The sequence below is a fragment of the Ylistrum balloti genome, unplaced genomic scaffold (genome assembly GCF_031769215.1).
Source record: "Ylistrum balloti isolate Yb309-2 unplaced genomic scaffold, AGI_CSIRO_Ybal_v1 Utg369696, whole genome shotgun sequence".
Classification (NCBI taxonomy): domain Eukaryota; kingdom Metazoa; phylum Mollusca; class Bivalvia; order Pectinida; family Pectinidae; genus Ylistrum; species Ylistrum balloti.
The window spans coordinates 223,590-248,968 of record NW_026781929.1 but is presented as its reverse complement, the minus strand read 5'-3'; the positions used below and the strand labels follow the sequence as shown (position 1 = coordinate 248,968).

The 25,379-nt window shown below is 35.1% G+C and overlaps 1 protein-coding gene across 1 annotated transcript in view; it reads right to left on the bottom strand.

Moving 5' to 3' along the window:
• LOC132565144 (F-box only protein 9-like) overlaps positions 1-16,929 on the bottom strand; it is a 30,271-nt gene extending 13,342 nt beyond the window's left edge. The window contains exons 1-8 of the mRNA XM_060229755.1: positions 16,829-16,929; positions 11,048-11,236; positions 10,331-10,388; positions 10,051-10,137; positions 8,713-8,743; positions 6,563-6,665; positions 4,029-4,130; positions 3,116-3,177 (exon numbers count right to left, since the gene is read on the bottom strand). Of these exons, the coding sequence (XP_060085738.1) occupies positions 3,116-3,177; positions 4,029-4,130; positions 6,563-6,665; positions 8,713-8,743; positions 10,051-10,137; positions 10,331-10,388; positions 11,048-11,236; positions 16,829-16,831 (635 nt within the window). The 5' untranslated portion in view covers positions 16,832-16,929. The remainder of the gene's footprint in view (positions 1-3,115; positions 3,178-4,028; positions 4,131-6,562; positions 6,666-8,712; positions 8,744-10,050; positions 10,138-10,330; positions 10,389-11,047; positions 11,237-16,828) is intronic.
• Between the last annotated feature and the right edge of the window lie 8,450 nt (positions 16,930-25,379).

Here is a 25,379-nt window from a genome sequence, read left to right as displayed (position 1 = left end):
GGATTTTTCCTTCTTTTCTTTGCTCTGTTTTTGCTCTTAATGATAAGACATTTGAACATTCCTTTGCAGAAAAAGTGATGATAATATTTATCTGCCGAATTCAAAATGGCCACCTGGAAGCCATTTTGTTTCTTCTGATCAGTCCCTAAATCAAAAGGGCATAAGGAGAGACCAAAGGGAACATACATATGAAATTTGAGAGATATCCATTCAGTATTTCATAAGAAATAGCAACAACAGTCTTTACTTGGCAAAATCCAAGTTGTCTGCCTGTCAGCCATTTTGTTTTCTGGTCAGTTCCAAACTCAAACAGGCACAACAACAGACCACCAGGAACCGATACATGAAATTTGAGAAAGATCTGTAGAGTAGTTCTCAAGGAATAGTGATAACAAACTTTCGAAGTCAAAAACCAAGATGTCTGTCTGTCTGCCATTTTCTTTTTCTGAACAGACCCTATAACCAAGTGGGCACAACTAGGGACCAGAAGGAACTTACATATGAAGTTTAAGAATAATCTATACAGGATGGCAACCTGTCAACCATATTGTTTTTCTGATCAGTCCAAAAATTTGATGAGCAACTAGGGACCAAAAGGAACCTACATATAAAATTTAAGAAAGATCCATCAAGTACTTCTCAAGAAATAGCAATAACAAACATTCAAAGTTCAAATACAAGATGGCCACTTCTCAGCAATTTTTTTTTTTTTTTGATCAAACCCAAAATTGAAGGGGCACATCTAGGGGCCAAGAAGAACCTACGTATGAAATTTAAGAAAGATCCACTCAGTATTTCTCAAGAAATAGCGATAACAATTTTTAAAATTTTAATTTTTAATTTCTGATAAATCCCAAAATAACATGGGCACAATTAGAGAACAAGGGAACCTTCATATGAAATTTGAGAGGGATCCATTACTATTTTTCTAGTAATAGGGATAAAAAACTTCATTAAAAAAATGCCAAAATGGCCTCCTGTACAATTCTTCAGGCTTCATGTTAGAAACCTATGGGCTATATACCATGCTACGCCTTTTGGTTAATCAGAAGGAATCCTTCCAACAAATTCTTTTCATCAAATTTGACCCCTGTGACCTTTGATATGGATCAAGATCATATGTTTTTGAAACTTTCTTGGAAATCATACTAGGAACCTTTAAGCCAAATATCTGTGTCTTTTGGTAGGTTAAAAGATGATGTTTTAATGTTTTAATATATCAATGACTCCTATGACCTTGAATATGGCTAAAGGTAATTTCTTTTAGCAAACTTTGTTAGGCTTCATTGCAGTAACCTACCAGTCAAATATCATGACCTTTTTTTTGCTTTTAATCTTCTTCCAGTGTAATACTGGATTTTTTTACTTCTCTGGAGTACATTCTTACACAAGTTTCATACAAACACACAACGCCATGCTTACAATATAAGGCTGTTAGTTATCTGGCATCAAAAGTAGGCTGTTGTTGTGACAATGAAGGCTTCTTTAAGCTGACGTTTGTTTACTGTCATGGCAATGATCATAAAATTTTCCTTTGATGTATAGTTTATCTCTAAGGAGTTTAGTATCGTGACCAGCAAGTTCGTAGTGCCATAATATAGGATCCCTTCATTTTTCCACTCAAATCATATACTGCTGAGCTGAGCATTTACCTCATGCTTGTCAATGTCCTTGTAGTATATGAAATAGACCAACAATTGTTGGTATAAATGAAAAAGATTCCTCCAAGAGGTCTTCATTTGGTCACCATGTCAATCAAATGGAAACATTTTTTTCCCCGAAAATGATATCATTGAATTTGTCATCCATCTAAAACTTTTTATGCCAGTTTTCAACTTAATCAGATAATATGTTAATTTTGACCAGAATCAGAAGCCTGCAGTGTTTCCGTGTAACGGTTTTGGAACGTAAAAATGGCAAATTATAGGCTATAATCAGATTTGGCATTTGATCAAGTTTAAATGAAAAGTGAAAGGGAAGAAAAATACTTCATAGCGATGTAGCATGCCAAGTTTGAGAAATATTACTTCAGTACCTTATTAGATCTACCAAACACAATTTCCATACAGAAAAATAAAAAGGGGCATAACTCTACCAAACAATGTCAAAAATGTACGAAAAGCGAAACAACACAACCTTATGCCATATGGATGTAGTATACTAAGTTTGAGAAATATTGCATCAGCACTTTATTAGATATACTTGACACAAATATTCCAGACGTACTGACAGACAGTCAGATGATCGGACAGAGTGATTTCATTATAACCTCTTCCCTCACCCCGAACTTCATGTGAGGGTTTGAATAAGTCATTAGCTTTCATCATTCCTCACTTTAGTACAACTTTTATGTATGTTCACATTGGCAAGAATCAGCATCAATGTTTATATTAAAGAAACAAGAGTAATGACTTTAATGGACATATTTTTAACAAAGGGCAATAATTTTGTAATGAATCGGTTCAACACACTGAATTTAGTACATTGTACATCCTCTCAGTTTCACTGTTTTATATCAAATAACGATGAAATTATGCTTTTATGCTTTCGGGCCAGGTAAGCTAAAAAATAAGATTTTTCTAATGGTAGATATATAAAATGATACTGTGTGTGGTGATGAGTGGAGATGAAGAATGACCATAATAATACACCTAGCTCTATGAGAAAGATCCAGTAAGTAATTCCCAAGTAAAAGTGATAAAAAAAAGAAATTCCATGGTCAAAATTCATGATGGCCACCTGTCAGCCATTTTGATTTTCTGATCAGCACCAAAATTATAAGGGCACAATTAGAGAACAAAAACTACCTATACATGTAACATTTGAGAAAGATCTTTCCAGTTCTGTTCAAGTATTATATGGAACTATGGACGTAGAACCATTTGAATAGTTAACCATCCGATGGTGATAGGCTAAAAATATCATGTACCTAACAATTTTTAGCAACAATCTTTGTCCTTTGCAAGAAAGAGGAATTTCACCACTACACTGGGTTAACAACATGATAATGTTTTAACAGATATACAAATAGTCCTCTATTAGATTTCAAAGAATATTCTTACAAAATATTACATATTCACAAGAATGACATTGTTTAGAAATGGTTGAAACACACCTCAAACAAATTAGTCGCCATATTTCTTCATCTCTAGCACACAAGTAAAAGCCGCGACAAACCTGAAATACAAAGAATACAAGTATGAAAAGCTCCTCAAACTGGAGGATTATTTTCCTCAAAGGACGTCATTATTGTTAAAATGCTATTACACATTTTACAGCTGAGTAGAATGGTAAAACAGATCCCAACAGATTTTGGTAAAGCAGCTAAAACCCTTCCATTGGACTATGAAGAGTATTTGATTCTACCATACATGGGTATTGAGAAAAAGATTTCTGAAATTTAAGACGATTTGACCATTTTTGGCCTGCCCATCATCAGCCCCTGGGGTCAGTATGTGCATAACATCATATTTTCATCCTATACTAACAGTTCCTTTCATGTTTGATCTATTTCCAATAGAAATTAAACAAATTATGCTCAAAAATGTAATTTTCCTATTCAAACTATAGTAAACTGTTACTATAGTAAGTAAAATATTAGACCCTGGGGTCATGAAATTTACAACTTGGGTAAAGCAGCTTAAGACCTTTGTATTGGTCCATGACTAGTATTTGTTTCTATCATATTTGGGTATTGAGAAGAAGTTTTGAAATCTCAGTCAATTTAACCCCTAAGGTCCCTTGGGGACTGGAACCATACGACGCCAGACAAAAGGGTATCACCTAGAGGCTTTGTTTTAGGCAACCTAAACATTAACCAACTCCATCGAAGTGACTCACTTCTGTGACTACATGCTCCGGCGTTAACATACTATCCCCACGCTCTATCAGTATATTTTTCTTACCACTGCAACTCCTTCTTTCTAGGACTTAACTTTCATTAGCTTTTATCTGAATCGACTCAATGAACACTGCTGGTTTTCTTCTCGAAGGCTTTAAACTACAAATACATCACTGTGATATCTCACCTCTGACAAGTTCTCCAGGGACTTCATGTCGAGATCATTAGTTATGGTCCACTTGAAAACAAGGATAAGGACTTCTATCGGCAAACAAGAAATGTGGGATGCCTGAAATGGTAAGCAAAGAGAAACATGATTTATCGACGAATAACTGCGATCTTCATTCATTCAAAAAGATAATTTAACAAAAAGTCAAAATATTACATTGAATTAACAGTTTTGTACCCTAATCCCTTTTGGAGACTGGTACCAAATATCTTGGGGTTGAATCAACTTTCTGAATTAAAGAATGAATAAACCAGCTCTAACAATATTTCAGACAAAATTTAAATTTAAATGAAATAAATTCAAGATTAAAGGAATAGCATTTTGAAGGAAAATAATTTCCTAATTTCCTGTTTAGGCAACCCCTCCCCCCTCCCCCATTTCCCACCAACTAGGTCCCTTCATCAAGTTGGATATCTTGACAACGAAACCAAACTAGCCAAAACAAGAGGCCCATCGAGCCTGTATTGCTCAGTTAATTTTGTTGGCTAATATTACATCAACTCTGGTATCTATTTCCCCTAGTAAGCCTTGTCCCTCTACCCCGATGGAGATAAGGACATTTTTTACAATAGCCATCTTTAAATACTTGAAATTTTTTTAACATAAGTGTCTGTGGACATGTCTCGGCTGATTGATGTATGCTTTTTCTTAACTCAGTTAACAAGTGCCCTTTTTCTCATCTCTTTACGGGTTCCCCTACCCTTAACTGTTTTAAGGCAATACAAAGTGTCGTCTAATTCAGCCCTTACAGCTATGTTATGCATTGCCAAATAAATACATCCTACAGAGTAGTCTTGTTATGTAGCTTTTGATAATCAATTCAAAATCTATTCATTACAATTTTAATTTTATGTATGTAAACATTTTTGGTCTGTATTTTGTATACTATAATGATAGAAGTAGTCAGGAAATAAAGGTTACATGACATATAAGGAAATTAAATCTCAATGCCCATGACATGGTCTATTATACTTAGTGAACACAGCATTAGTAATTTCCATGTTATCAGTAATACACCTTGATATTGAATGGAGAAAATTTTTTTTATGTAAAACAAAAGACCCAGAGAGTCTGTATCGCTCGCCTCCATATCTAAGTCAATAATGCAAACTTTACATTTCACTAAAAGGAAAATATTTCCCCTGATGGGCCTCACCCCACAGATACAGCTTCAAATTCCCTAGGAGTGGGGACAGAGATCAGTTGTTAATTTCTTGATGTCAACCAATGCTATCAAATTATGGGATGGTAATCTCAATGATATAATCTGTCCTGGGACGGGACCAGACACCAGGAAAAATTATCAGTTATGATTGTGTTCATCCCCTGATGCTAAGCAATGCTATATTATTCAGTGGGGATCACAACTGTTTCAATGAACCAAAGATCCAAAGGAATTGCTGATGTTGCAAAGTGGACAACATCCTGCAATTCCTATAAAACAAGATAGATATTACAAAATTTATAGATTTTCCCTATTGGCCCCGCCCTCTGGCCCCAGAGGGCCAAGACCCAACGTTTAAACAAAACTAATTTCCCTTCACCCAACCATGCTTTAGACCAAATAATATCCACCAATTTCTAGAGAACAAGAAAGATATTACAGGAAATTGATAGATTTTCCCTATTGGGCCCCACCCCTTTTGCCACAGGGGGCCGAGACCCATCATTTATACAAAATTTTGTCAAATGTTTTGAGTAAACAATCACTATGTTTTCAAGCAGATGTTTCAGAATTGTTTGTGAAAGTGGAGCAAATGATCAATAACTTTTATTTCTGTAATTTTACAGAATACATGTACTGTAATTAAAAATACACATTAATAACAAATTAATAAACACCTGTATTAGCAATAAATTCTGTGTGTATAATATGAATACCTTTGGAAACTAGTTTCAGCGTCCTGTACATTATAGTACCAAGGGAATTACTCAATTTATCTTGGCAAGTTGACTAAATTAGCCAGTCAGGACAACGGATGATTTTGGTCAGAAATGAAGGTGTCCAGATCATTGAGGGTCTACTATATAGGTGAACGAAATCCAATCTAATCATTCCATCATGAGGAATATGATTTAAAAGAATTTGTCCTATTTCCCTTGTTTGGCTCTACTCCTCCTTCTCCCCTGAGGGCAGAGACCTACTATTTGTACAAAACTGATTCTTCTTCACCCAAGGGTGTTTACATTCACTTGAGAATGGTTTCAGGTCAAATTCCTACCAAAAATCTCCTTAGTCATTCCTGACTATTAGCCATTTGTAGAAAAAATTGACAGATGGTCTGACGCAGCAGTATTCAAGGTGAAAAAATATTTCAAATTAACAGGGTTTTAACATACAGATACAAACACAGCTTATTTGAATATGTGTATGTGTGTAAGTAACAAACCTGCAACCAAATATGGTTTCAAGTATACAGATATAAAGACATTGAACATATCAAAAGTACAGATATGGCTCAACTTACTACTGGTATTCATGAGTTACCTACCCTTTGCTCGTACTCTGGAAGACAGATGGCACTGTCATCATTCTGTATTCTTATCCTTTGCAAATGGCTAACTAGGTCGTCTTCAGAATCATCAAAGTCAGCACTGTTAAAAAAATACAGACTGGTAGCAAAGGTTGTCTTAAAAGTGATTACAAGGACAGCCAAAGAGATGTATATCCAGATCATCTTCAAGGTCAACAATGTCAAGACAGTAAGTAGTTATAGGCCTGTATAACCTGTTTATTATTCCTTCTGATTGGACATATGACCTAGAAATGGAGCACCATCGAAATCATTCAGAAATTTTCACCTTTTCTTGTAAATCACACAACCTGATCTTTGTCTGCTTTGGTAAATTATTAACAACAGGCCTTAACAATCATCTGACTATAAAGACCCATATATGCAACAGGTCCCTGAGATCTGGAAAATGGGTCAAGGTCATTAATTTCATCAAACATGCTATGTGACCAATATTAGCACTCTGGGCCTTTTGGTAATTGAGAAGAAGTTTAAATATTTCAACACATTTGACCCCTGTGACCTTGAAAGTGGTTCAAGGCAAATTAATACAGGCCCAATATCAGCACCCTGGACCTTTTGCTAATAGAAATGAAGTTGTTTAAACATTTCGTCATATTTTGCCCGTTGTGACCTGGAAAGTAGTTCAAGGTCATTCATATTTACAAACATGGTAGCACTTCTCCCCATCATACTACAGGCACAATACCAGCACACTGAGACTTCTGGTTATTGAGAAGAAGTCATATGAATGGAAAGTTTACATATGACAGACAGGATATGCCGACGGAAGAAACATTATGATTTTATTGCCTCAGTATGCGGATGTTGCAGTTTTATTTGTAGTCCATAATATTCATCAAAACAGGACAATGTTAACAGTTTAATCCTTCTAAGGCAGAGAAATGATGGCCATTTTGTTAAATCAGAAATCAGAAGCTCAAAATGCCATAATACACCTACATACCAGTTTTCATAGTAGTCAGACAATATCTAAATTTTAACAAACAAGAAGCCTTTCTCAGGCAGTCATTTTGAGAGAAATATTAAAAACATTCATAGCTGTAGAAAAAAGACAATCAACAACAAGAGGCCCCTAGGTCTTAACAACCATCTGACTATAATTAATTGCTCAACTACTGTACAGCTTACTGAAGACAGTGGTTGGTTCAAAAAAACATTTTCTGCAAACTTGAAATCTTATTCTTTATACATGCTACTATACTAATGCCATTACTTCAAGCCTATTGCTTGAAAGAAATTAGAAGATCTCAACTCACAAAACCAATGAGATCTTGAATATCAAGGTCAATTATTTGAACAAAATTAGTAGCTTTTGTCAGTAGTCCTTCATCCAGTCATATTAAAGAACCAATATCAACAGCTTGAACCTTTTTGCTATTGAGAAGACGTCATTTGAAGATTATAACATCTTTGATGCCTGTGACCTATGCTTTGTTTAACATTTGGTCATAGATGTGTAAGGGTCTGTAACTCCTAAAAAAGCACTGGCACAGGTCCAATTTCGCAGTTTGAAAAATATTTTCAAAGTGTGTGGACTTCCCCTATTTTTTTATGCAATTCGGAAAAGAAACCGAAGTGCTCAAAATGAATTGTAATATGTATTCCTGGTACTCCAGTTTCTTCACACAATATAATCTTACATCTGAGCCAACAAAAGTGAATCATATACATTTTCGTAAGTTGAAATAACTTGTTTTGCAATTGCTTTAAAACGATTAAAGATTACATATTGCAGTGTGTACCACATCAACCTATTTGTTTTCAAAGCGAAATGACTTGGCCCATTTCTTAACACAATTTGAAATACTTTTTTCATAGTATGTTCACTTGGCCTGATTATATGCAATTTGAAAAAGGAACCAGCACAATTTGAAAAAAAAGGATCAAAGTGCTTAACTTTTTCATAGTGGATTGTAACATATCTCTGGAGTGATAAAAAGAACTGTTAAAGGACAGATGAATGACTGAAGATGGACAGTTGCCCAAGGAGGAAGAGTGATTTTAAAGGCCCCTCGTCTTGATATATAATTATCACCTGCCAATAAAGATACTCTTACCTGCTCCATAGAGTGGCTTTCATAAACAAGTTTGGCTATATTACCTACCTGCCAACAGAGCTCTCACTTTCTTGTCTCACTGTAAAAAGAGAAAATAAGTGATAATTCTTTAGTTTCTTCTAAGTGATAATGTATCAAGTGTTTTTGTCTTTTTCTTTTAACCAAAACAACAAATTAACAAGAAAAAGTAAACTGTAAACTGTTCACATTCCTTCACGCACGTAACAAGGCATTTTTCTAAAATCTGTGGAGTTATGCCATCAAAATGCGATCCATATACCATATATTCCAACCTATAAACCACAACCAAGTATAAGCTGTTGGGTTACTTGTCAACAATTTTCTAGATTCGATCTACATCTAAGCTGTACTGGAATATCAGTTGAACACTTTCATTTGATGTGGAAACCATTATGTTGACCAAAGTTTGTTGATATAACAGGCAACAGGAGCCAATTTACTGAGATCATCAATGAAACATTTAATATAAGTTTGTAAATGAATCCACCATCTGATGATTGTGGGCTTAAAATATGATTCAAAAACTTGGAAATTACAAGAGGCCAAATAGGCATGCATCGATTAACTGGTATTCAATGTTCATCGAAAACAGAATCTGTGTAATTATCTATTGAAATGTTCACTATTGGCATTCAAAGAGGACACATATGATCAATTTTTAACCAATTTTCATGATAAACAGCTTTTAATACTCAACTCTAAGCAGTGACATGTATTTTAAATAAATGCACCTTTTTTTCGTTTCAAATTTGTTGGGATTTCACTTAGAAATAACTTTCCAGCAAACCCATTTAGTTCTCAGACCTCTGATTTACAAGAAGAAGTCTTTTACAGGTTTCATCAAATTTGATTCATGTGACCTTGAATAAAGGTCAGGGTTTTTTTTATGCAAACTTTGTGGGCTTCATCCTAGGAACACATCTAAATACTGTTTCTGCATCTTCTGGTTAGTCATAAGAAGTCACTTTTAAGATTTTATCAAATTTGATCCTGTGATTTTGAATAAGGATCAAGGTCATTTCTTTTCACAAAATTTGTCAGGCTTTATCCTGGGGACTTGTCATACTAAGTCTGAGGAAGTCGTTAAAAGATTTTCACAAATTTTACCCCTGTGACCTTGAATATTGGTCAAGGTCATTTCTTTGTCAGGATTCATCCCATCAACCCACTAGCCAAATACCATGACATTTGATCAGGTGGTGAATGAGTAGAAATCATTTATATGGAAAAGTAGACGCCAGACTAACGGTCAAACAAATGGAAGGACAGCCAGACAGACAGACAGATAGATACCAGCTGCTGCACCAAGGCAAAGGCTTATTTGGCCATTTGGCCCAGATGAGATAAGAAATGTAAACTTTGTACCTCGAGTCGGGCGATAAAGGCTGGTGTAATCAATTCTCATCTCTATATCAGGAACCAGATGCATCGCTCGTCTGTAGAATGATATTGCTGTAAATACAGATAATTCCACAATAGAAGAAATGTTTCAAGTGTTAGTAATTATTATTATCAACATTGTATTTGAAAAGTAAAACTTATTTGTTGTTTTTTTCAAAACCTCTGATCCTTGATTTCATTCATGTTACAATTAACACATAAAATTGATGCGGTATGGATCATACAGAGCAGATTGAGTTTATACCTTCATAGAGTGATCCTGACTGTTCAGCTTGCATTCCATTCAGAAACAACACCTTGGCCTGCAAAGATGCATAATGTATATCAATCAAGTACTTGTGCTTAATATTTGGAACAGAAATATCGTATGCAAGAGTGTCAAGTATGATTTTGTAAAGGAAATTAGTCCTTTCATCTAAAATATTGAAACTACAAGAAAGGTCACATATATACAGGTTCAGAGGACCCATGGGCCTAAATCACTCACCTAATATTCAATGCTTTTCACAAGTACATTATCATTTTACACCACTGACATTCCAGACACCTACCAGCTAAATATCGAAATTCCGGTCTTTTGTTTATTGAGAAGAATTAAAGTTCCTTTAACATAAAAGTTGATGCTGAACAGAGGACAGATGATAAACTACTGTGCAACAGCATAAGCACGCCTGGTCAGGTGAGCTTATAATGTGTTGATTCTAACATGTTCTATTAATAGATAATGAGATGTAAATAGGTCGTGATGAAGAGCAGTTCTTTCCCAGGATTCTTAGGATATAGACTTCATTCTTGAATAAATGGAAGCAATTTTTCAAGTTGGAGTTATATCTTCCACAGAGCATTTTGTCTGAACAACTGATTCTTTAAATAACAAACATTGACTACGTGACTAAAACAAGGGTTCAACATAAACTTTATGTGACTAGTAAAGTGCAGCTATCATTTTGAAACTACTAACATGTTCTTCAGTATCAGGGCTGACACGAGATGTACCCTCTTTCAACTTCAGATCCTTAGCTTGTTGTTGAATTTCGTTCTGCCAGCTCTCACGGAAAGTATCCAGTTGGCTTTCAATGTCCGGTGGTTCTTCGGGAACATCACACGCCTCATCACCGTCAACCATCGGCAGTTGTAGCAAGTCACCATCCTACAATATAAACAGTCCTATAGGCCTTAACACTTACTTATATGTACCTATATTAATAATATAATTCAAGGCAGTGCAAACAAAAACTAAATGATCTGAATATCTAAAAATTAAAGTACTGAAAGTATCGAGAGTTACAGATATCTTTTGGAACATTAAACAAAATTAAATATCACATGTTACATGGCTTGACTTTTAATGCTACACTTTACAATGAATTGCAAACACCTTCCCAAATTGATGTAGGTTAAAGAAACAAGAGGCATTTATAGGCCTATAAACTGACATCTGACTACCAAACATCCTGAGGATTTAGTTACTTTATGGAGAATCCATTGAAATGAAAAAGTGAAATTCTTTGTATCATCTTTTCTACAGTACCAAGAGGTGAACCTCATCTATATAAGAAACGACTGGTCAAATGATCGTTCTGATCAAGTAATCGTTCAGCTAACTCCCATCATGATCCCCTATCCCCCTGTCCCCAGCACTTCAAACAACCTCATTCATTGAGATTCATTGAGAAATCATTTCCCTCTCCCACTGATGTTTCTAAGAAAATTTGGTCAAAATCAGGTGTTAAATAGCAATGGTGTTAAAAAGTAAAATTTCATCTAATGTCATGGTCTCCTTACTAACGCATCTTTAATTCACTGAGTAGAAATTGCCCAGCACAAATTTGTTTTGTTTTAGTTTTTAAGGTACACGTTGATTACAATTCCATGTCTTACACTGATACTTGTAGACATTTTATTCTTTCTTGCCTCAATCACAGGCGGCCATTTTTAGACTTTGTCTTTCTTTACAAATGTGTTAATAGTGCTTTTGACTGTCCATATCTAATCAATCAAAAGTACTTTTAGTCCCTAGTTGTACTCTGCCATCAATCCATTTTAATGAGTTTTACTGCCAAAAGAGTCTAATCAACTTTAGAAAGTACAGTGTTGTAAACAGGATTCAATGCAATTTTCACTCTCTTTATTCTGCACCAGATTGTGATATGTCTAATTATCTCTGGCAGAGTTCAAGGTAAATTCAAAGAATGTTTTTCTTCACTAGTTTTATTTGTATTACCCAAATTTAGCTTTTAGTCTATGTTACATGCAAAACTGACTGTGATATCTTACACTTGTGCTGTATTTTCATCTTTCATACCAAACTTGAAAAGAATTCAGGCCTTTCAAAGTTCACATTTAACACAATTCTAGTTTGGAGCCCCATCCCCCTGTATCATGGGGTTCAATCCACTTGATTTACTAAGGACATTTGATGTTTCAGACCAAATTTGGTAAAACTCAGGCATTTTGGAAATTTAGCATTTTCAAGTACACATCTAGCTAATTTTCCATTTAGAGCCCGGTCCCTCTGTCCCCAAGGGTCAAATTACGCTCATTTGTTTGATTGAAATGATCGCCCTCCCCTGTGACGTTTCAGATCACATTAAGTTGAAATCTGTTCAGGCATTCAAGAAACATCGCCTTTGAAATCAAATTTTCAGTGAAAATTCCTATTTTGGGTCCCATCCCCCTGTCTCCAGGTGTTAAACAGGCCTCATTTATTCAGAACTAAGGTTGAAATCAAATCTGGCATTATGGAGGAACAATGATTTAAAATAACATTTCAGCTAAAAAAAAAACAAGATATCTTTGAGAAACACCACATCCCTTTATGAACAAGTTCAATATATTCTCAGAATAATTCAGAAATATTTCCTTAACACTAATACCACGTGACTCTTGTAGTATTCTTGGTTGTGGCTATTACATAAGCGTTAATAAACCCCCACAAATATTTGTTACTGAATGTCACATGTCAAATTAAATCACACAGAAGATTACATCACAGGTTTATGTTAATGGTCAGTAGATAAAATGATAAAAAAATCTAATCAATATTAAAACCAATATTTTCATTTTAATATCTTACAGCAAGCTATGTCAAAACTAGACTATTGATCTGATATTACTCTGAGGATTGGGCAAAAGAATATGAGATTGTCGAGGGAGAAGGTTTAAATATGATAAAGAATATAATTATGCAGGAAATGAAGATAAACCGTAGGGACAATGATATACACAAAGGTGTTAGCTAACGATATCAATATAATCTCCAGAGAGAGAGAGAGAGAAAATCATAGTATACAAATACTAGCAGAATAAAGTCAATTGTTAAACTGTATATGAGGGTTTAAAATAACATCATGAAAATCAGCAAATCACTGGTGTATTGTTCATCAATTCCCATCGACATTCAATATCTTTTAATGCAAAAATTCTAAAATGATAGACAGAAGTCAAAGGTCAATATAAAGGTCACAAAAACATCACAGGTCAAATAACTCATCAATATTAGTCAATATTATGTACCTTTCACTTGAATATAAAACAATTATTACAATGCAAAGTTATATGGCATATTTTTTTTTATCTTTTATGGCCCCTCACAGAGAAACCATCTGTATATATAGCAGTTTCAATAGCATTGTTACCAACAAAATCCCGTTTGATAACATGAACCACAAAGTACCAAAAAATAAATCAAATCTCAACTGTTCATTTCAATGATTCCGAATTCCATCCACCTCTTCAACTCTATAATGTTTACATACCACCACAAAATCAATTTCAAATTATTTTTCTCAGTCTCAAGTTCACTAGTAGTCAATAAACAAATTGATGTGCAATCTAGTACGAAAATTGGAAACCGCATATCTGCTTCATGGATCAGTTACTCCGTTTCAACAACAACTAAGCTGCTTACTCGCTTTGTTTCTTTTTTTATACACATTGTAGCAGTTAATAGCATATTAATGTATGTATTATATCAACAATGTTAACAAATAAGATCAAAAACTAAGAGAGACAAATATTAGCACCAGGTAGAATCACATTCACACCTAAGATTTAGTTATGGCAGTAAATCTATACAGCTTTTTACTATTAGCATCACATGACAGGGTTTTCCATAATTTTGTTAGTAGTAGGCTGTGTAGTGAAAGTAGGAGGCTGGCCTGCTGTGTACGTGTAGTCGTGTACGGAACATTATTACGGAACTGGATTGGTGTAGGCGGCCAAATGATCAAAGTAGCCGGTCAAATTGGCCGGCGACCGGCTCTTATGGAAAACCCTGACATGATAATAGAAACAGGGTACCCAGGTAATGATTAGCATTTGTTTTTGTGTCATGTGCAGTATAAATTTAAATGAGATGCTTTTTCCTTTTTCGATTCAGAAGTTCAAATTATTCTGACTTTTACTGCATACGCAAGGGGAGGTGTCCCATGCTATGTCTGCTTCTAATGAGACATTGCCCTGTCCATTTGGTATGTTGCCAGAGTCGGGCCAGTTCTCTGGACAGATCCGTACTGAGCATAATATATATTATGCCATTATATTGACTCGAGACTCCTTTTTAAATTGTCAATCAGTAATAGATTTACTGACACAATGTTAACGTATTTGTTGACTCTGACTGATAGTAGACTCCAACATCAACAAACCAGGTCACTTAATCATTGTTTACAATGATGATTTCTTTCCACAATCATTGTTTGATTGCAGACCGAGCAGCAGATATGTCATTTACTTCACTTTTTATATACAGACAGATTTCTGACATTCATCAACTCAAGACAGACGTAAAAGTGGATAGAATGTCGGAAAAATTTAGAATTATTTGGAAGCTAGGTACATATTTGATCATAACATCAATATAGGGAAAATATTTTTTACTCAAATACACTCAAATATACTCAAATACACTCAAATAAACCATATGTACTTAAATACACCTAAAATTCAATCAAATACTCTCAATTTGTGCTGAATGTAATCATTAGGACTAATTCTTACAGTATTAAACTACCAGTAGTCTACCTTCATGTATATATGTGATTTTTTTTTTCAATAAAGGGACCCAAAGGGATTAACACTCTACTGCACCATATTGATTACAGTTAACCGTCGGTCAGTTCAAACAGGTGAGTAGTTCAAAAATGTGATCTTTTCAAAATCATTAATTTTCTGTTTGCGTGCATATTTCAGCGCAAACCAACTGTCATTGTTCATAAAATGATACACTTCATACATATATATATATAGATATATGCAATAATAAGAAAAACATAATAAAAAAAGGTGGTTTTATGATGTGGCTTTAAACAGAGAACTTCCCCATAGCAAAAGGTACTACTACAGCACTATCTTAACAACGGAACAAAGTTTGAAATAGTTATCTTGAATGTTTTCAGAGCACTTGTCCAGGAAAGCAGAAATTTGTGACTCTGTATGTTTCCATGGTAACAGAAAATGTTTCTAAATGGAGAACTTCTCGAAAACAAAAAGTACTACTACAGTACTAGCTTGGTAACTGTACAAAGCATTGAGTAATTATTTTGAATGGTTTCAGAGCACTGGTCTGAAAAATCACCTTGCACAACCAAATGGAATCCAATTTAATATGTCCCACAAACATGATTTGATGGGTATAACTTGAACTTTCCAAGAAATGGCGATAACAAACCTCACCAGTAAATATCTAAAACTACCTGTCAGCCATTTTATTTTACTGATCAATCTGAAATGCATACAATTACAAGAACCATGAGGAATGTACACATCAGGTTTAAAAAATTCCTCAGACTTCATATGTCAAAATATAAGATTACCAACTGTGGTCCAATTTGTTTCACTGATCACATTCAAAATTCAATAATGGACAAAATATGGGAAAGAGGGGAACCAAAATATGAAGTTTGAGAAATATTTCTTTGGTACTTGTAAAAAAATGGTGATAACATATTTTTTTAATATATTTTTCAATCAATCTCTAAATCAAGCACAAGAATAGCATCATCACAATTGATGTATATGATACACGAAAATATCTGGTAAACCTTCTAAATTTGGGTCATAAACACATCATTTTGATATACAATAAAGAAAACACTGTAAGTTTGTAAAATTTATTTTTAAAATTTTTTTTTGAGTTAAGAATTTTTTTCACTGTCTTAAACAGATATATTTCTTCATACAGTTCAAGGTCATATACATGCTGATATTGTAAGTCCATGTAAATTGATATGTTGTAATTCAATGGTGCTATACATGTACAGCAATCAATAAATATGTATATTCCTCCTTGGTCCCTGTTAAAAACACATTTTCACATAGCAAAGTCTGATACTACCATAACACTGTCTTAAATGGTTACATTAGGCAAAAAATGAGTATATTTGATTAAATTTTAGTTATATTTTAATTGAGTATATTTGAATGTATTTGAGTAGAAAAGTCATGACCTCCCGTGTAGATTTATCAGAGGCGAATGTATAATATTTGTGGACAAATCATATAGTAGTACAAATATTAATACCCGCCATCCTCCTACACATAATTCGTTTTCGAATTCCTCCTTTGGACTCATTTATATCTGACGTTTGACAATGTCTGACGAGGAATATTGTCACACGTCCGACATAAAGGTGTTTAAAGGAGGAATCCCAAATGAGATTACCTTTAAATTGTCTGTTGTATTCTGCAAAGGTACAAATTGCCATTTTGTAAGCTATAAATATTCGGAAAGCTCTATTACCATTGTGTATGAATTTTCTCCTCCTCAAGCAATTAAATCTCGGAAAGAATAGCAGATAACCCAAATTTTAAACTTCCTTGCTCTCTTCACTGCTGCCATTTTCCCCACATTGAGAATATCGGTGAAATCAACAACACTATTCGGAACTTTCAGGAACCTTCACCCTTCACCTACTGAAGCATTCGGAACACTTTGGCCGGTTCGAAGAATGTGACACTCTGTAGCTCTGAATTTTTTAGTCAGCTTTTAGTATTATTCTTTAGTTTCGTATTTTCGCGTCAAAATGTACTATGAAGTTTACAATTATTAATGATTATTTTTCACTTAATTTCACATTCGGTTACCATTTTAATCATTCAAGTAACGTAAATTTCAAGCCTGCCCATCATAACACTACATAAAGCTAGTATAAACATACCTTGTGAAGTAACTGGTATAATCCCGAGACATCTTTCTCCCCAAACGAAATTATAGTATTCCGAAAGTCTTGAAACTTCCTTTCGCGGCGTTCTACAAGTATGTGGGCACGTAAAAGTTCGATTTCTCGTCTGTAAACCCAATACAAAAGCAGATTTTGTTCTGAAAATATGGTCAGGATTGCAGTTGTAGGATCCTCGCATATAAGGCGATTAAATCGTCAAGATAAGTTGATCTGTGGTCCAAATTCCTTTGGAGAAGTGGTTGTGTAGTTGACAACTATTGAATAATTGTTGACATGATCAATATGTTTCTAAATTTAATTTAAATTAAAAATTTTTAGTGCATATTTGGATACATAAAATAATTTCTATACCTTTTAGTTAAAAGTCAGAAGCAGTTTTCACACATCTAAATCATACTCTGAAAAGATGTGTCAGATGGTTAAGATAATCGAAATGTCACTAAAATTAGAAAAATCTTCAATTTTTGTGTAACGTTCCACACCTCGTTAAAGTTTTGTCTTTAGCTCCACACGGAGGTTAATTTATCATAAAACACAGAAAGCAATCATAACAAAACATAGCATATCTATATATAACCATCGAAACAGATTTTCACATATAGTTTAAAGTTAACTTGAATTTAGTGATTAATTGCAGCATGTCAAATTTCAGGTTAGCTTGGAACCTTATAAGTTGTCATCATAAACCAAATTTGGAATGTTTTTATATCTTTGTATGGCCATTCCAACACACATTTTAAATTCTTATTTTCACCTACAGTTTACTACTGTTAACTGGACTTCAATTGATAAAGTGTGCCATGTTTAGAGTTAATTGTTTAACTCCACATTGAGCTTAATTTCTAACCAAGTATATAATCTGTCATAAGGAAATAGAGAATCTACTTAATCATCTAAATACACATTTCAGGTTCTGATTTTCACCAACAATTTCTTATTATTTAGACTTTAATAATTATGCCATTATTTATATACTGCCATTTTAAAGTTTTTTTGTAAATTAAAATAGAATATTGGCAAAAGAGCAAAAATATCATTCTAACTGTATATACCAGTTGTTATTCTGAAAACAAGTAAGTTTTTGATTGATAAACAAAAACTTAATTTGCCTTCATTTCAAACAGAATTTATAGCATCATAAATCATTTATTTTATCTCATCAGTTATACAAAATGGCTGTCAGAGGACTTTCTTATTATTGCTTGATTTCCTTTGTTTCTATTCAAATAAGGTCAAGTTAATGAAATCCCCATGATAAACAAAAACAATCATGATATATGAATTGCTTTCATTTCTCACTTTCTTGGTCATATCTTTGAAGCAACTGAGATCCCTACTCCTTAACCATATGCTCGGCTTTAAGAGATTAACACATTTATGATTTATGGCCCCTCATCAGTTATACCTTTAAAATGGCTGTAACATTATATATATATAGAATTTATTGATATCAAAGATCAACACATTTGTTATGTAAGAATGGACTCTTGAGTATGGGACACCTTTAGGGACATTATTTCAGGGTCATATTTTTGATATAGCTGAGATACCAACCCAATAACCATATAAACTCTTACTTGGCATCAAAAGAGAAAGACAATAATGCTATAGGAGTTTACTCATTGGTCTTTCACCATGAAAGGGCTTAAGTGACCAAGTTTTAATTTGGAAATATTTGAAATACCCAACCTATAGGCATGTGTACCATTACTAGGCTTTAAGATCCAGGTGAGTGGTACAGGCCCTACGGGCCTCTTGCTTTTAGTTTACTGCTTACTGTACAGTGCAGCTGCTATGATCAGATCATTTTTATTATGCAAAAATTAATGTAATCTCTACTGTTAGATATATAGTAATATAATATATAGTTACAAAATTATTCCAGCAACAGTCATACATATATTTTTTTATTTATGTATTTTACCGCAAATAAGCCCCCCACCCAGTTAAAAAAAGACTTGTCAAAAGAGGGGAGGGGGCTTATTTGCAGGCAATCCCCCTGTTCACAAGATGTACATGTGTCCGTCATCTTGGATTTTTCGTCATAAGGAATGATAACTTGGCCTATCTGTCATAAAAAATAACCCAAAGACGGAAATAGGATCAGTAATTTTATTAACAATATAACAAAATTTATTTTACTGAGATCATCGTATTCCAATGCTGAAATGCTGGTTCCACCGGCGTTACCCTCCATTGGATGCTATGAAGTTGTCAATGCGGAGTTGGCTGGCGAGTTCTCTCCCCTTAGACTGCAGCTGATAATTGGAGACGGCTCGACCATCGGTGCGTTCCTCTACGATTAAATGCAAGTACTGCTTTATTGTTGAATGTGTTGTTTTTATTTTCAAAAAGGGGGGCGAGCGCTTAATCGCAAATACCCCCCTATTCCTGACAAATTGGGAAAAGTGGCGGGGGGCTTATTTTTGGTGAAATACGGTATGTGTATTCTCAAGTCGAGATCAATATGTAATGGCAGTTTTAATCTATATAAGGCTATAAATAGGTATTAGTGCATATCTGAAACAGATTATTGTTAAATGTTTTGTTAATAACTATTTTAATTCTTGCAGATAGTAAGACTACAAAAAGTTAATAGCACAAAATATATTTTCATTAAAACCATCAAACTTACAGTGATCTCAGTGATGCTACTTATGAAGTGCATTACATTTAGCTGTTATTCAGCAATCAGCTGTCAAAATTGTTTGCTGATCTTCAATATTGACTTTAATCTGATTATAAAGACAGAACACATAAATGTATTAAGTATGGTTTATATTTTATTGAAACTTTGTAACTTCAGTAATTTTAAAGATACAAGTAATGGTGAATAGATAATGATATATCACACATCCTAAAAATGAAATAGTCAAAACCTACTTGTATATACAAGATCTTAAATGTTATTTCATATGAGATTTTCAGAAATATGAATGAAACAATTTTTTTTTATTTTATGCAAGCAATAATCAAAACTTCAAGAGGAGTGCCATAAAATATTATAGAAACTAAAACACATAACCCAGAAAAAAAACAATATGACATGTTTTAAATTAGTGTTCCAAACCATATGAACTTGTGGTCCTTATTACCTGTGACTATAATATAAGGCAGGAAAACACATGTTCAAGTACCTTTGAAAAGCCTTTGAAAACTACTTTTTCAAGGTTAAAAGTTAGAAGATATACAATTAAAGTAAGTTTTTAGCCCACCATCATCAGATGGTGGGGTATTCAAATCGCCCTGCGTCCGTGGTCTGTGGTCCGTCCGTCCGTCCGTCCATAAACAATTCTTGTTACCGCTATTTTTGGGAAAGTACTGGATGGATCTTTCTCAAATTTCATGTGCAGTTTTCCCATGGTCCCTAGTTGTGCATTGTACCTTTTTTGGACTGATTTGAATTCAAGATGGCCGACAGGCAGCCATCTTGGATTTTGGAAGTAAAAGTTTGTTACCGCTATTTCTGGGAAAGTACTGGATGGATCTTTCTCAAATTTCATATGCAGGTTCCCCTTGGTCCCTAGTTGTGCATTGTACCTTTTTAGACTGATCTGAAATCAAGATGGCTGACAGGCAGCCATCTTGTATTTTGAGAGTAAAATCTTGTTACTGCTATTTCTGAGGAAGTACTGGATGGATACTTCTGATATTTCATAGGTATTGGTTTCCCTTGGTCCCTAGTTGTGCATTGTACCTTTTTTGGACTGATTTGAATTCAAGATGGCCGACTGGCAGCCATCTTGGATTTTGGAAGTAAAAGTTTGTTACCGCTATTTCTGGGAAAGTACTGGATGGATCTTTCTCAAATTTCATATGCAGGTTCCCCTTGGTCCCTAGTTGTGCATTGTACCTTTTTTGGACTGATTAGAATTCAAGATGGCTGACAGGCGGCCATCTTGGAGTTTCAGAGTAACATCTTGTTACTGCTATTTCTAAGGAAGTTTCATATTCTGATATTTCATAGGTATTGGTTTCCCTTGGTCCCTAGTTGTGCGTTGTATCTTTTTTGGACGGATTTGAATTCAAGATGGCCGACAGGCAGCCATCTTGGATTTTGGAAGTAAAAGTTTGTTGGCTGACAGGCGGCCATCTTGGAGTTTCAGAGTAAAATCTTGTTACTGCTATTTCTGAGGAAGTACTGGATGGATACTTCTGATATTTCATAGGTATTGGTTTCCCTTGGTCCCTAGTTGTGCATTGTACCTTTTTGGACTGATCTGAAATCAAGATGGCTGACAGGCAGCCATCTTGGATTTTGGAAGTAAAAGTTTGTTACCGCTATTTCTGGGAAAGTACTGGATGGATCTTTCTCAAATTTCATATGCAGGTTCCCCTTGGTCCCTAGTTGTGCATTGTACCTTTTTTGGACTGATTAGAATTCAAGATGGCTGACAGGCGGCCATCTTGGAGTTTCAGAGTAACATCTTGTTACTGCTATTTCTAAGGAAGTACTGGATGGATACTTCTGATATTTCATAGGTATTGGTTTCCCTTGGTCCCTAGTTGTGCATTGTACCTTTTATGGACTGATTTGAATTCAAGATGGCCGACAGGCAGCCATCTTGGATTTTGGAAGTAAAAGTTTGTTGGCTGACAGGCGGCCATCTTGGAGTTTCAGAGTAAAATCTTGTTACTGCTATTTCTGAGGAAGTACTGGATGGATACTTCTGATATTTCATAGGTATTGGTTTCCCTTGGTCCCTAGTTGTGCATTGTACCTTTTTTGGACTGATTTGAATTCAAGATGGCCGACAGGCAGCCATCTTGGATTTTGAAAGTAAAAGTTTGTTACCGCTATTTCTGGGAAAGTACTGGATGGATCTTTCTCAAATTTCATATGCAGGTTCCCCTTGGTCCCTAGTTGTGCATTGTACCTTTTTTGAACTGATTTGAATTCAAGATGGCTGACAGGCGGCCATTTTGGAGTTTGAAAGTTAAAGTTTGTTGCCACTATTTCTGGGAAAGTACTGGATGGATCTTTCTCAAATTTCATATGCAGTTTCCCCTTGGTCCCTAGTTGTGCATTGTACCTTTTTGGACTGATCTGAAATCAAGATGGCTGACAGGCAGCCATCTTGTATTTTGAGAGTAAAATCTTGTTACTCCTATTTCTGAGATAGTACTGAATGGATACTTCTGATATTTCATAGGTATTGGTTTCCCTTGGTCCCTAGTTGTGCATTGGACTTTTTTTGGACTGATTTGAAATCAAGTCGGCCCACAGGCAGCCATCTTGGATGTCGACAGTAATACAGCACAAGACAAGTAGAGGAACGGACAGAACCACTTATCGCTGTGGAAGAGTAGGTCACCTTAGTCGGGGGTCTGAAGTATTGAACGATCATCAACGGAAACATTCTAACTAGCACGGATCAGGAATGCAAGGGAAACACCTTGTCTTGATGAGACAAACAGCTCACATGAGTCCGGCAGGAGGAAAGCAGCTGACTTTGTGGGTATTCCCTCTGAGATTAGGATTGAAATAGGAGGCGAGACAGTGAGGACATTGATTGAAACTAGATTGAGAGTTTTGACAGTTTCTTTATACTGTATTTGAGTCATCTGAGACTTCACTTTTCAACACTATGTAAGAGACGTAGTGTGCTAATGGATATGCATTGCCATATGAAAGATATGTCCATACAAGACTGATGTTTAATGGGACTTCATGATGGGGTTGTCAAGATGTCAGTCTGTATTCTCCTGCTTATTTTACTAAGCGTAACAGGGAGGATTTTAATATCATACATCGTCCAAGGGACCAAGCGAAATCACAGCGTCATCACTAATGGCATGATCAAGACAATTAAAAATGGTATTCAATGTTCTTCAGTCATCAACACCATTTCCTTGTCCGTGGCCACACATTCACTCGCATGACATTGGAACAGTGAACCTGATGAATACCCAGGGACAAATTCCTGTGCTTTCCATGCATACACTTCACAAAAAGGCTGGAAATAGCCCAAACAACGGGATTTACCCAACACTTTAGGACATTCTGTGTTAAGCATAATTTTCCTAAGCTGTGAATGAAGAAAGAAATCCTTTGAAGAGAGTAAATGCGGAATGGTAAATTGGTCACCACTCGGGTACTGGCAGGATAAGTCATTTCGTACCATGACAACCATGTTATTCAAGATGTTGAACCACCAAAAGCAATAAAGTATTTAGTGGTAAATTTACAATGTATTCATTCTATTGTTCATGTTACAGTTGTGGAGTCGTATTACGTTACACGATAGGTGGTGTGCGCATGATGTCTGGACGATGATTGACGATGTATTCACGATATCCGCACAATAGCAAACCTTGACAAAATCGGCTATCGTACGTCTGTACGCACATCATGCGGTACTATCGCACAATTGTGCGATTCTATCGTGGTTGACATAAATTTAGAAATGACGTCTAGATTTCTAGATGGAATAGGGTTTATTCTTTTCTCAATATATAAGTATACAACTAAGTATATTTCCTATTTAAGTAATAAGTCTATAGGTTTGACACATCTGTCAAACTATCGATAAATCTATCAAACACTTAATAAATAATTATATACAATCTGAACTTTCAAAAAGTGTTTAGTTTATGAAATGCCACACGTGTACATACTCTCATTAAAGATGTATTATGTAAGTTAGCATTAAATGGACATCTCTTTTTATCTCTGCAGTGAATCATCTAAATTTCCATAACGTCAGAAAGGAAATTCAATTTTCATTACTTTTGTACTACTCTCATATTTTTAAAAACCTTTTTAAATAATAGATATACACACAGGTAAATCTTGTGTTGAATATATTACACGAGAGGCCAGTCGGTGAGGTTACTGACCTGTCACATATGCAACTGTATAGAGGCCAGTCGGTGAGGTTACTGACCTGTCACTTATACAGCTGTATACAGTTAGTTTTGTACCACTGGGCGTATCATTCGCCACTCTCTGGTAAAAAACCTATTAATACACTGTCCAGTGTTATTTCAAACATTGTCGAATTAAAAACTACTTTGAAAATCACCGATCAATTTGAAACACGTCTGTGCTTAATTTTAAATCTATAAACCATTTTTATCAAACCGATCCTATCACACAGTTGTGTGCTAGATACTGCGTAGTGTATGTTTGGGCATGGTGTATGTTTGGAAGGAGTCCAAGTCTTCAAGTAGACCTAACGTTTGCAGTTCCAGCGACCAAGCATACAGGAACGTTGACCGAATATGTTGTGCCACTCCCATTAGGCGTTGCAAATGCTTACGCTTGTGTAACATCCACTTCAGATTCCACTATGATGAGACAGAAAACTCAATACGATACCGAAGTACGAGGACCACTCTCTCCATAAGGGATTTATAGGCGATGGCATTAAAAAGGAAAGCATGAGATTGCTGACAAATACAAGGAATGCCCCTACATTGTCCTAGCACAAAAACACAAAGAAATACCGGGGTATACGATATTAAGATGGAGGGTTGGATAGGCAAAACGAAGTAACAGCAATTTGTCACTTCTCATCAGTTTCCTACCAGGACCGATAACACCTCCAACATCATCTGCAAAACTAAAACTGTCTCGGCAAACGAGATGGACCAGCCCCTTCGAAGTTGAGTATAGCAGCTCTGCTTTCTCATTGACGTTTGATGACGATGTAATGGTGGTTGCCAACAAGAGATCGAGAGGAGGTATTCCTAATGCCACGATCGTCCATAGGGACAAAGAGGTCATTGAGTCGGAAGTAAGAGGGGAAGCCTTCTCGGAGGAGATGGGGGTAGATGTGGAGGGGTCACATCAAAGCAAAGAACAATCAGGAGTGGATTCATCAGATGCTGAATCAACTGCCTGTGGTGTATCAAACTTTCATATACAATATTTGTCGTAGACAACATTTCAGAATGCAAGTGAGAGTGTAGCAGATTTGATATTGCTAATATCTTTTTGATTTCATATCCGTGATTTTTAATTTGTAATTTGTCTGATGTCGTGATTTTAGGCTTATAGTTGAAGTGTGCTGTTCCTCGTCTTAGTTAGTGATGTCCATTTTTTTTCAATCATATAACGTTGTATATATGTTTTGTTTAGTTTGCTCCATCAGTTTCGCGCCTGGT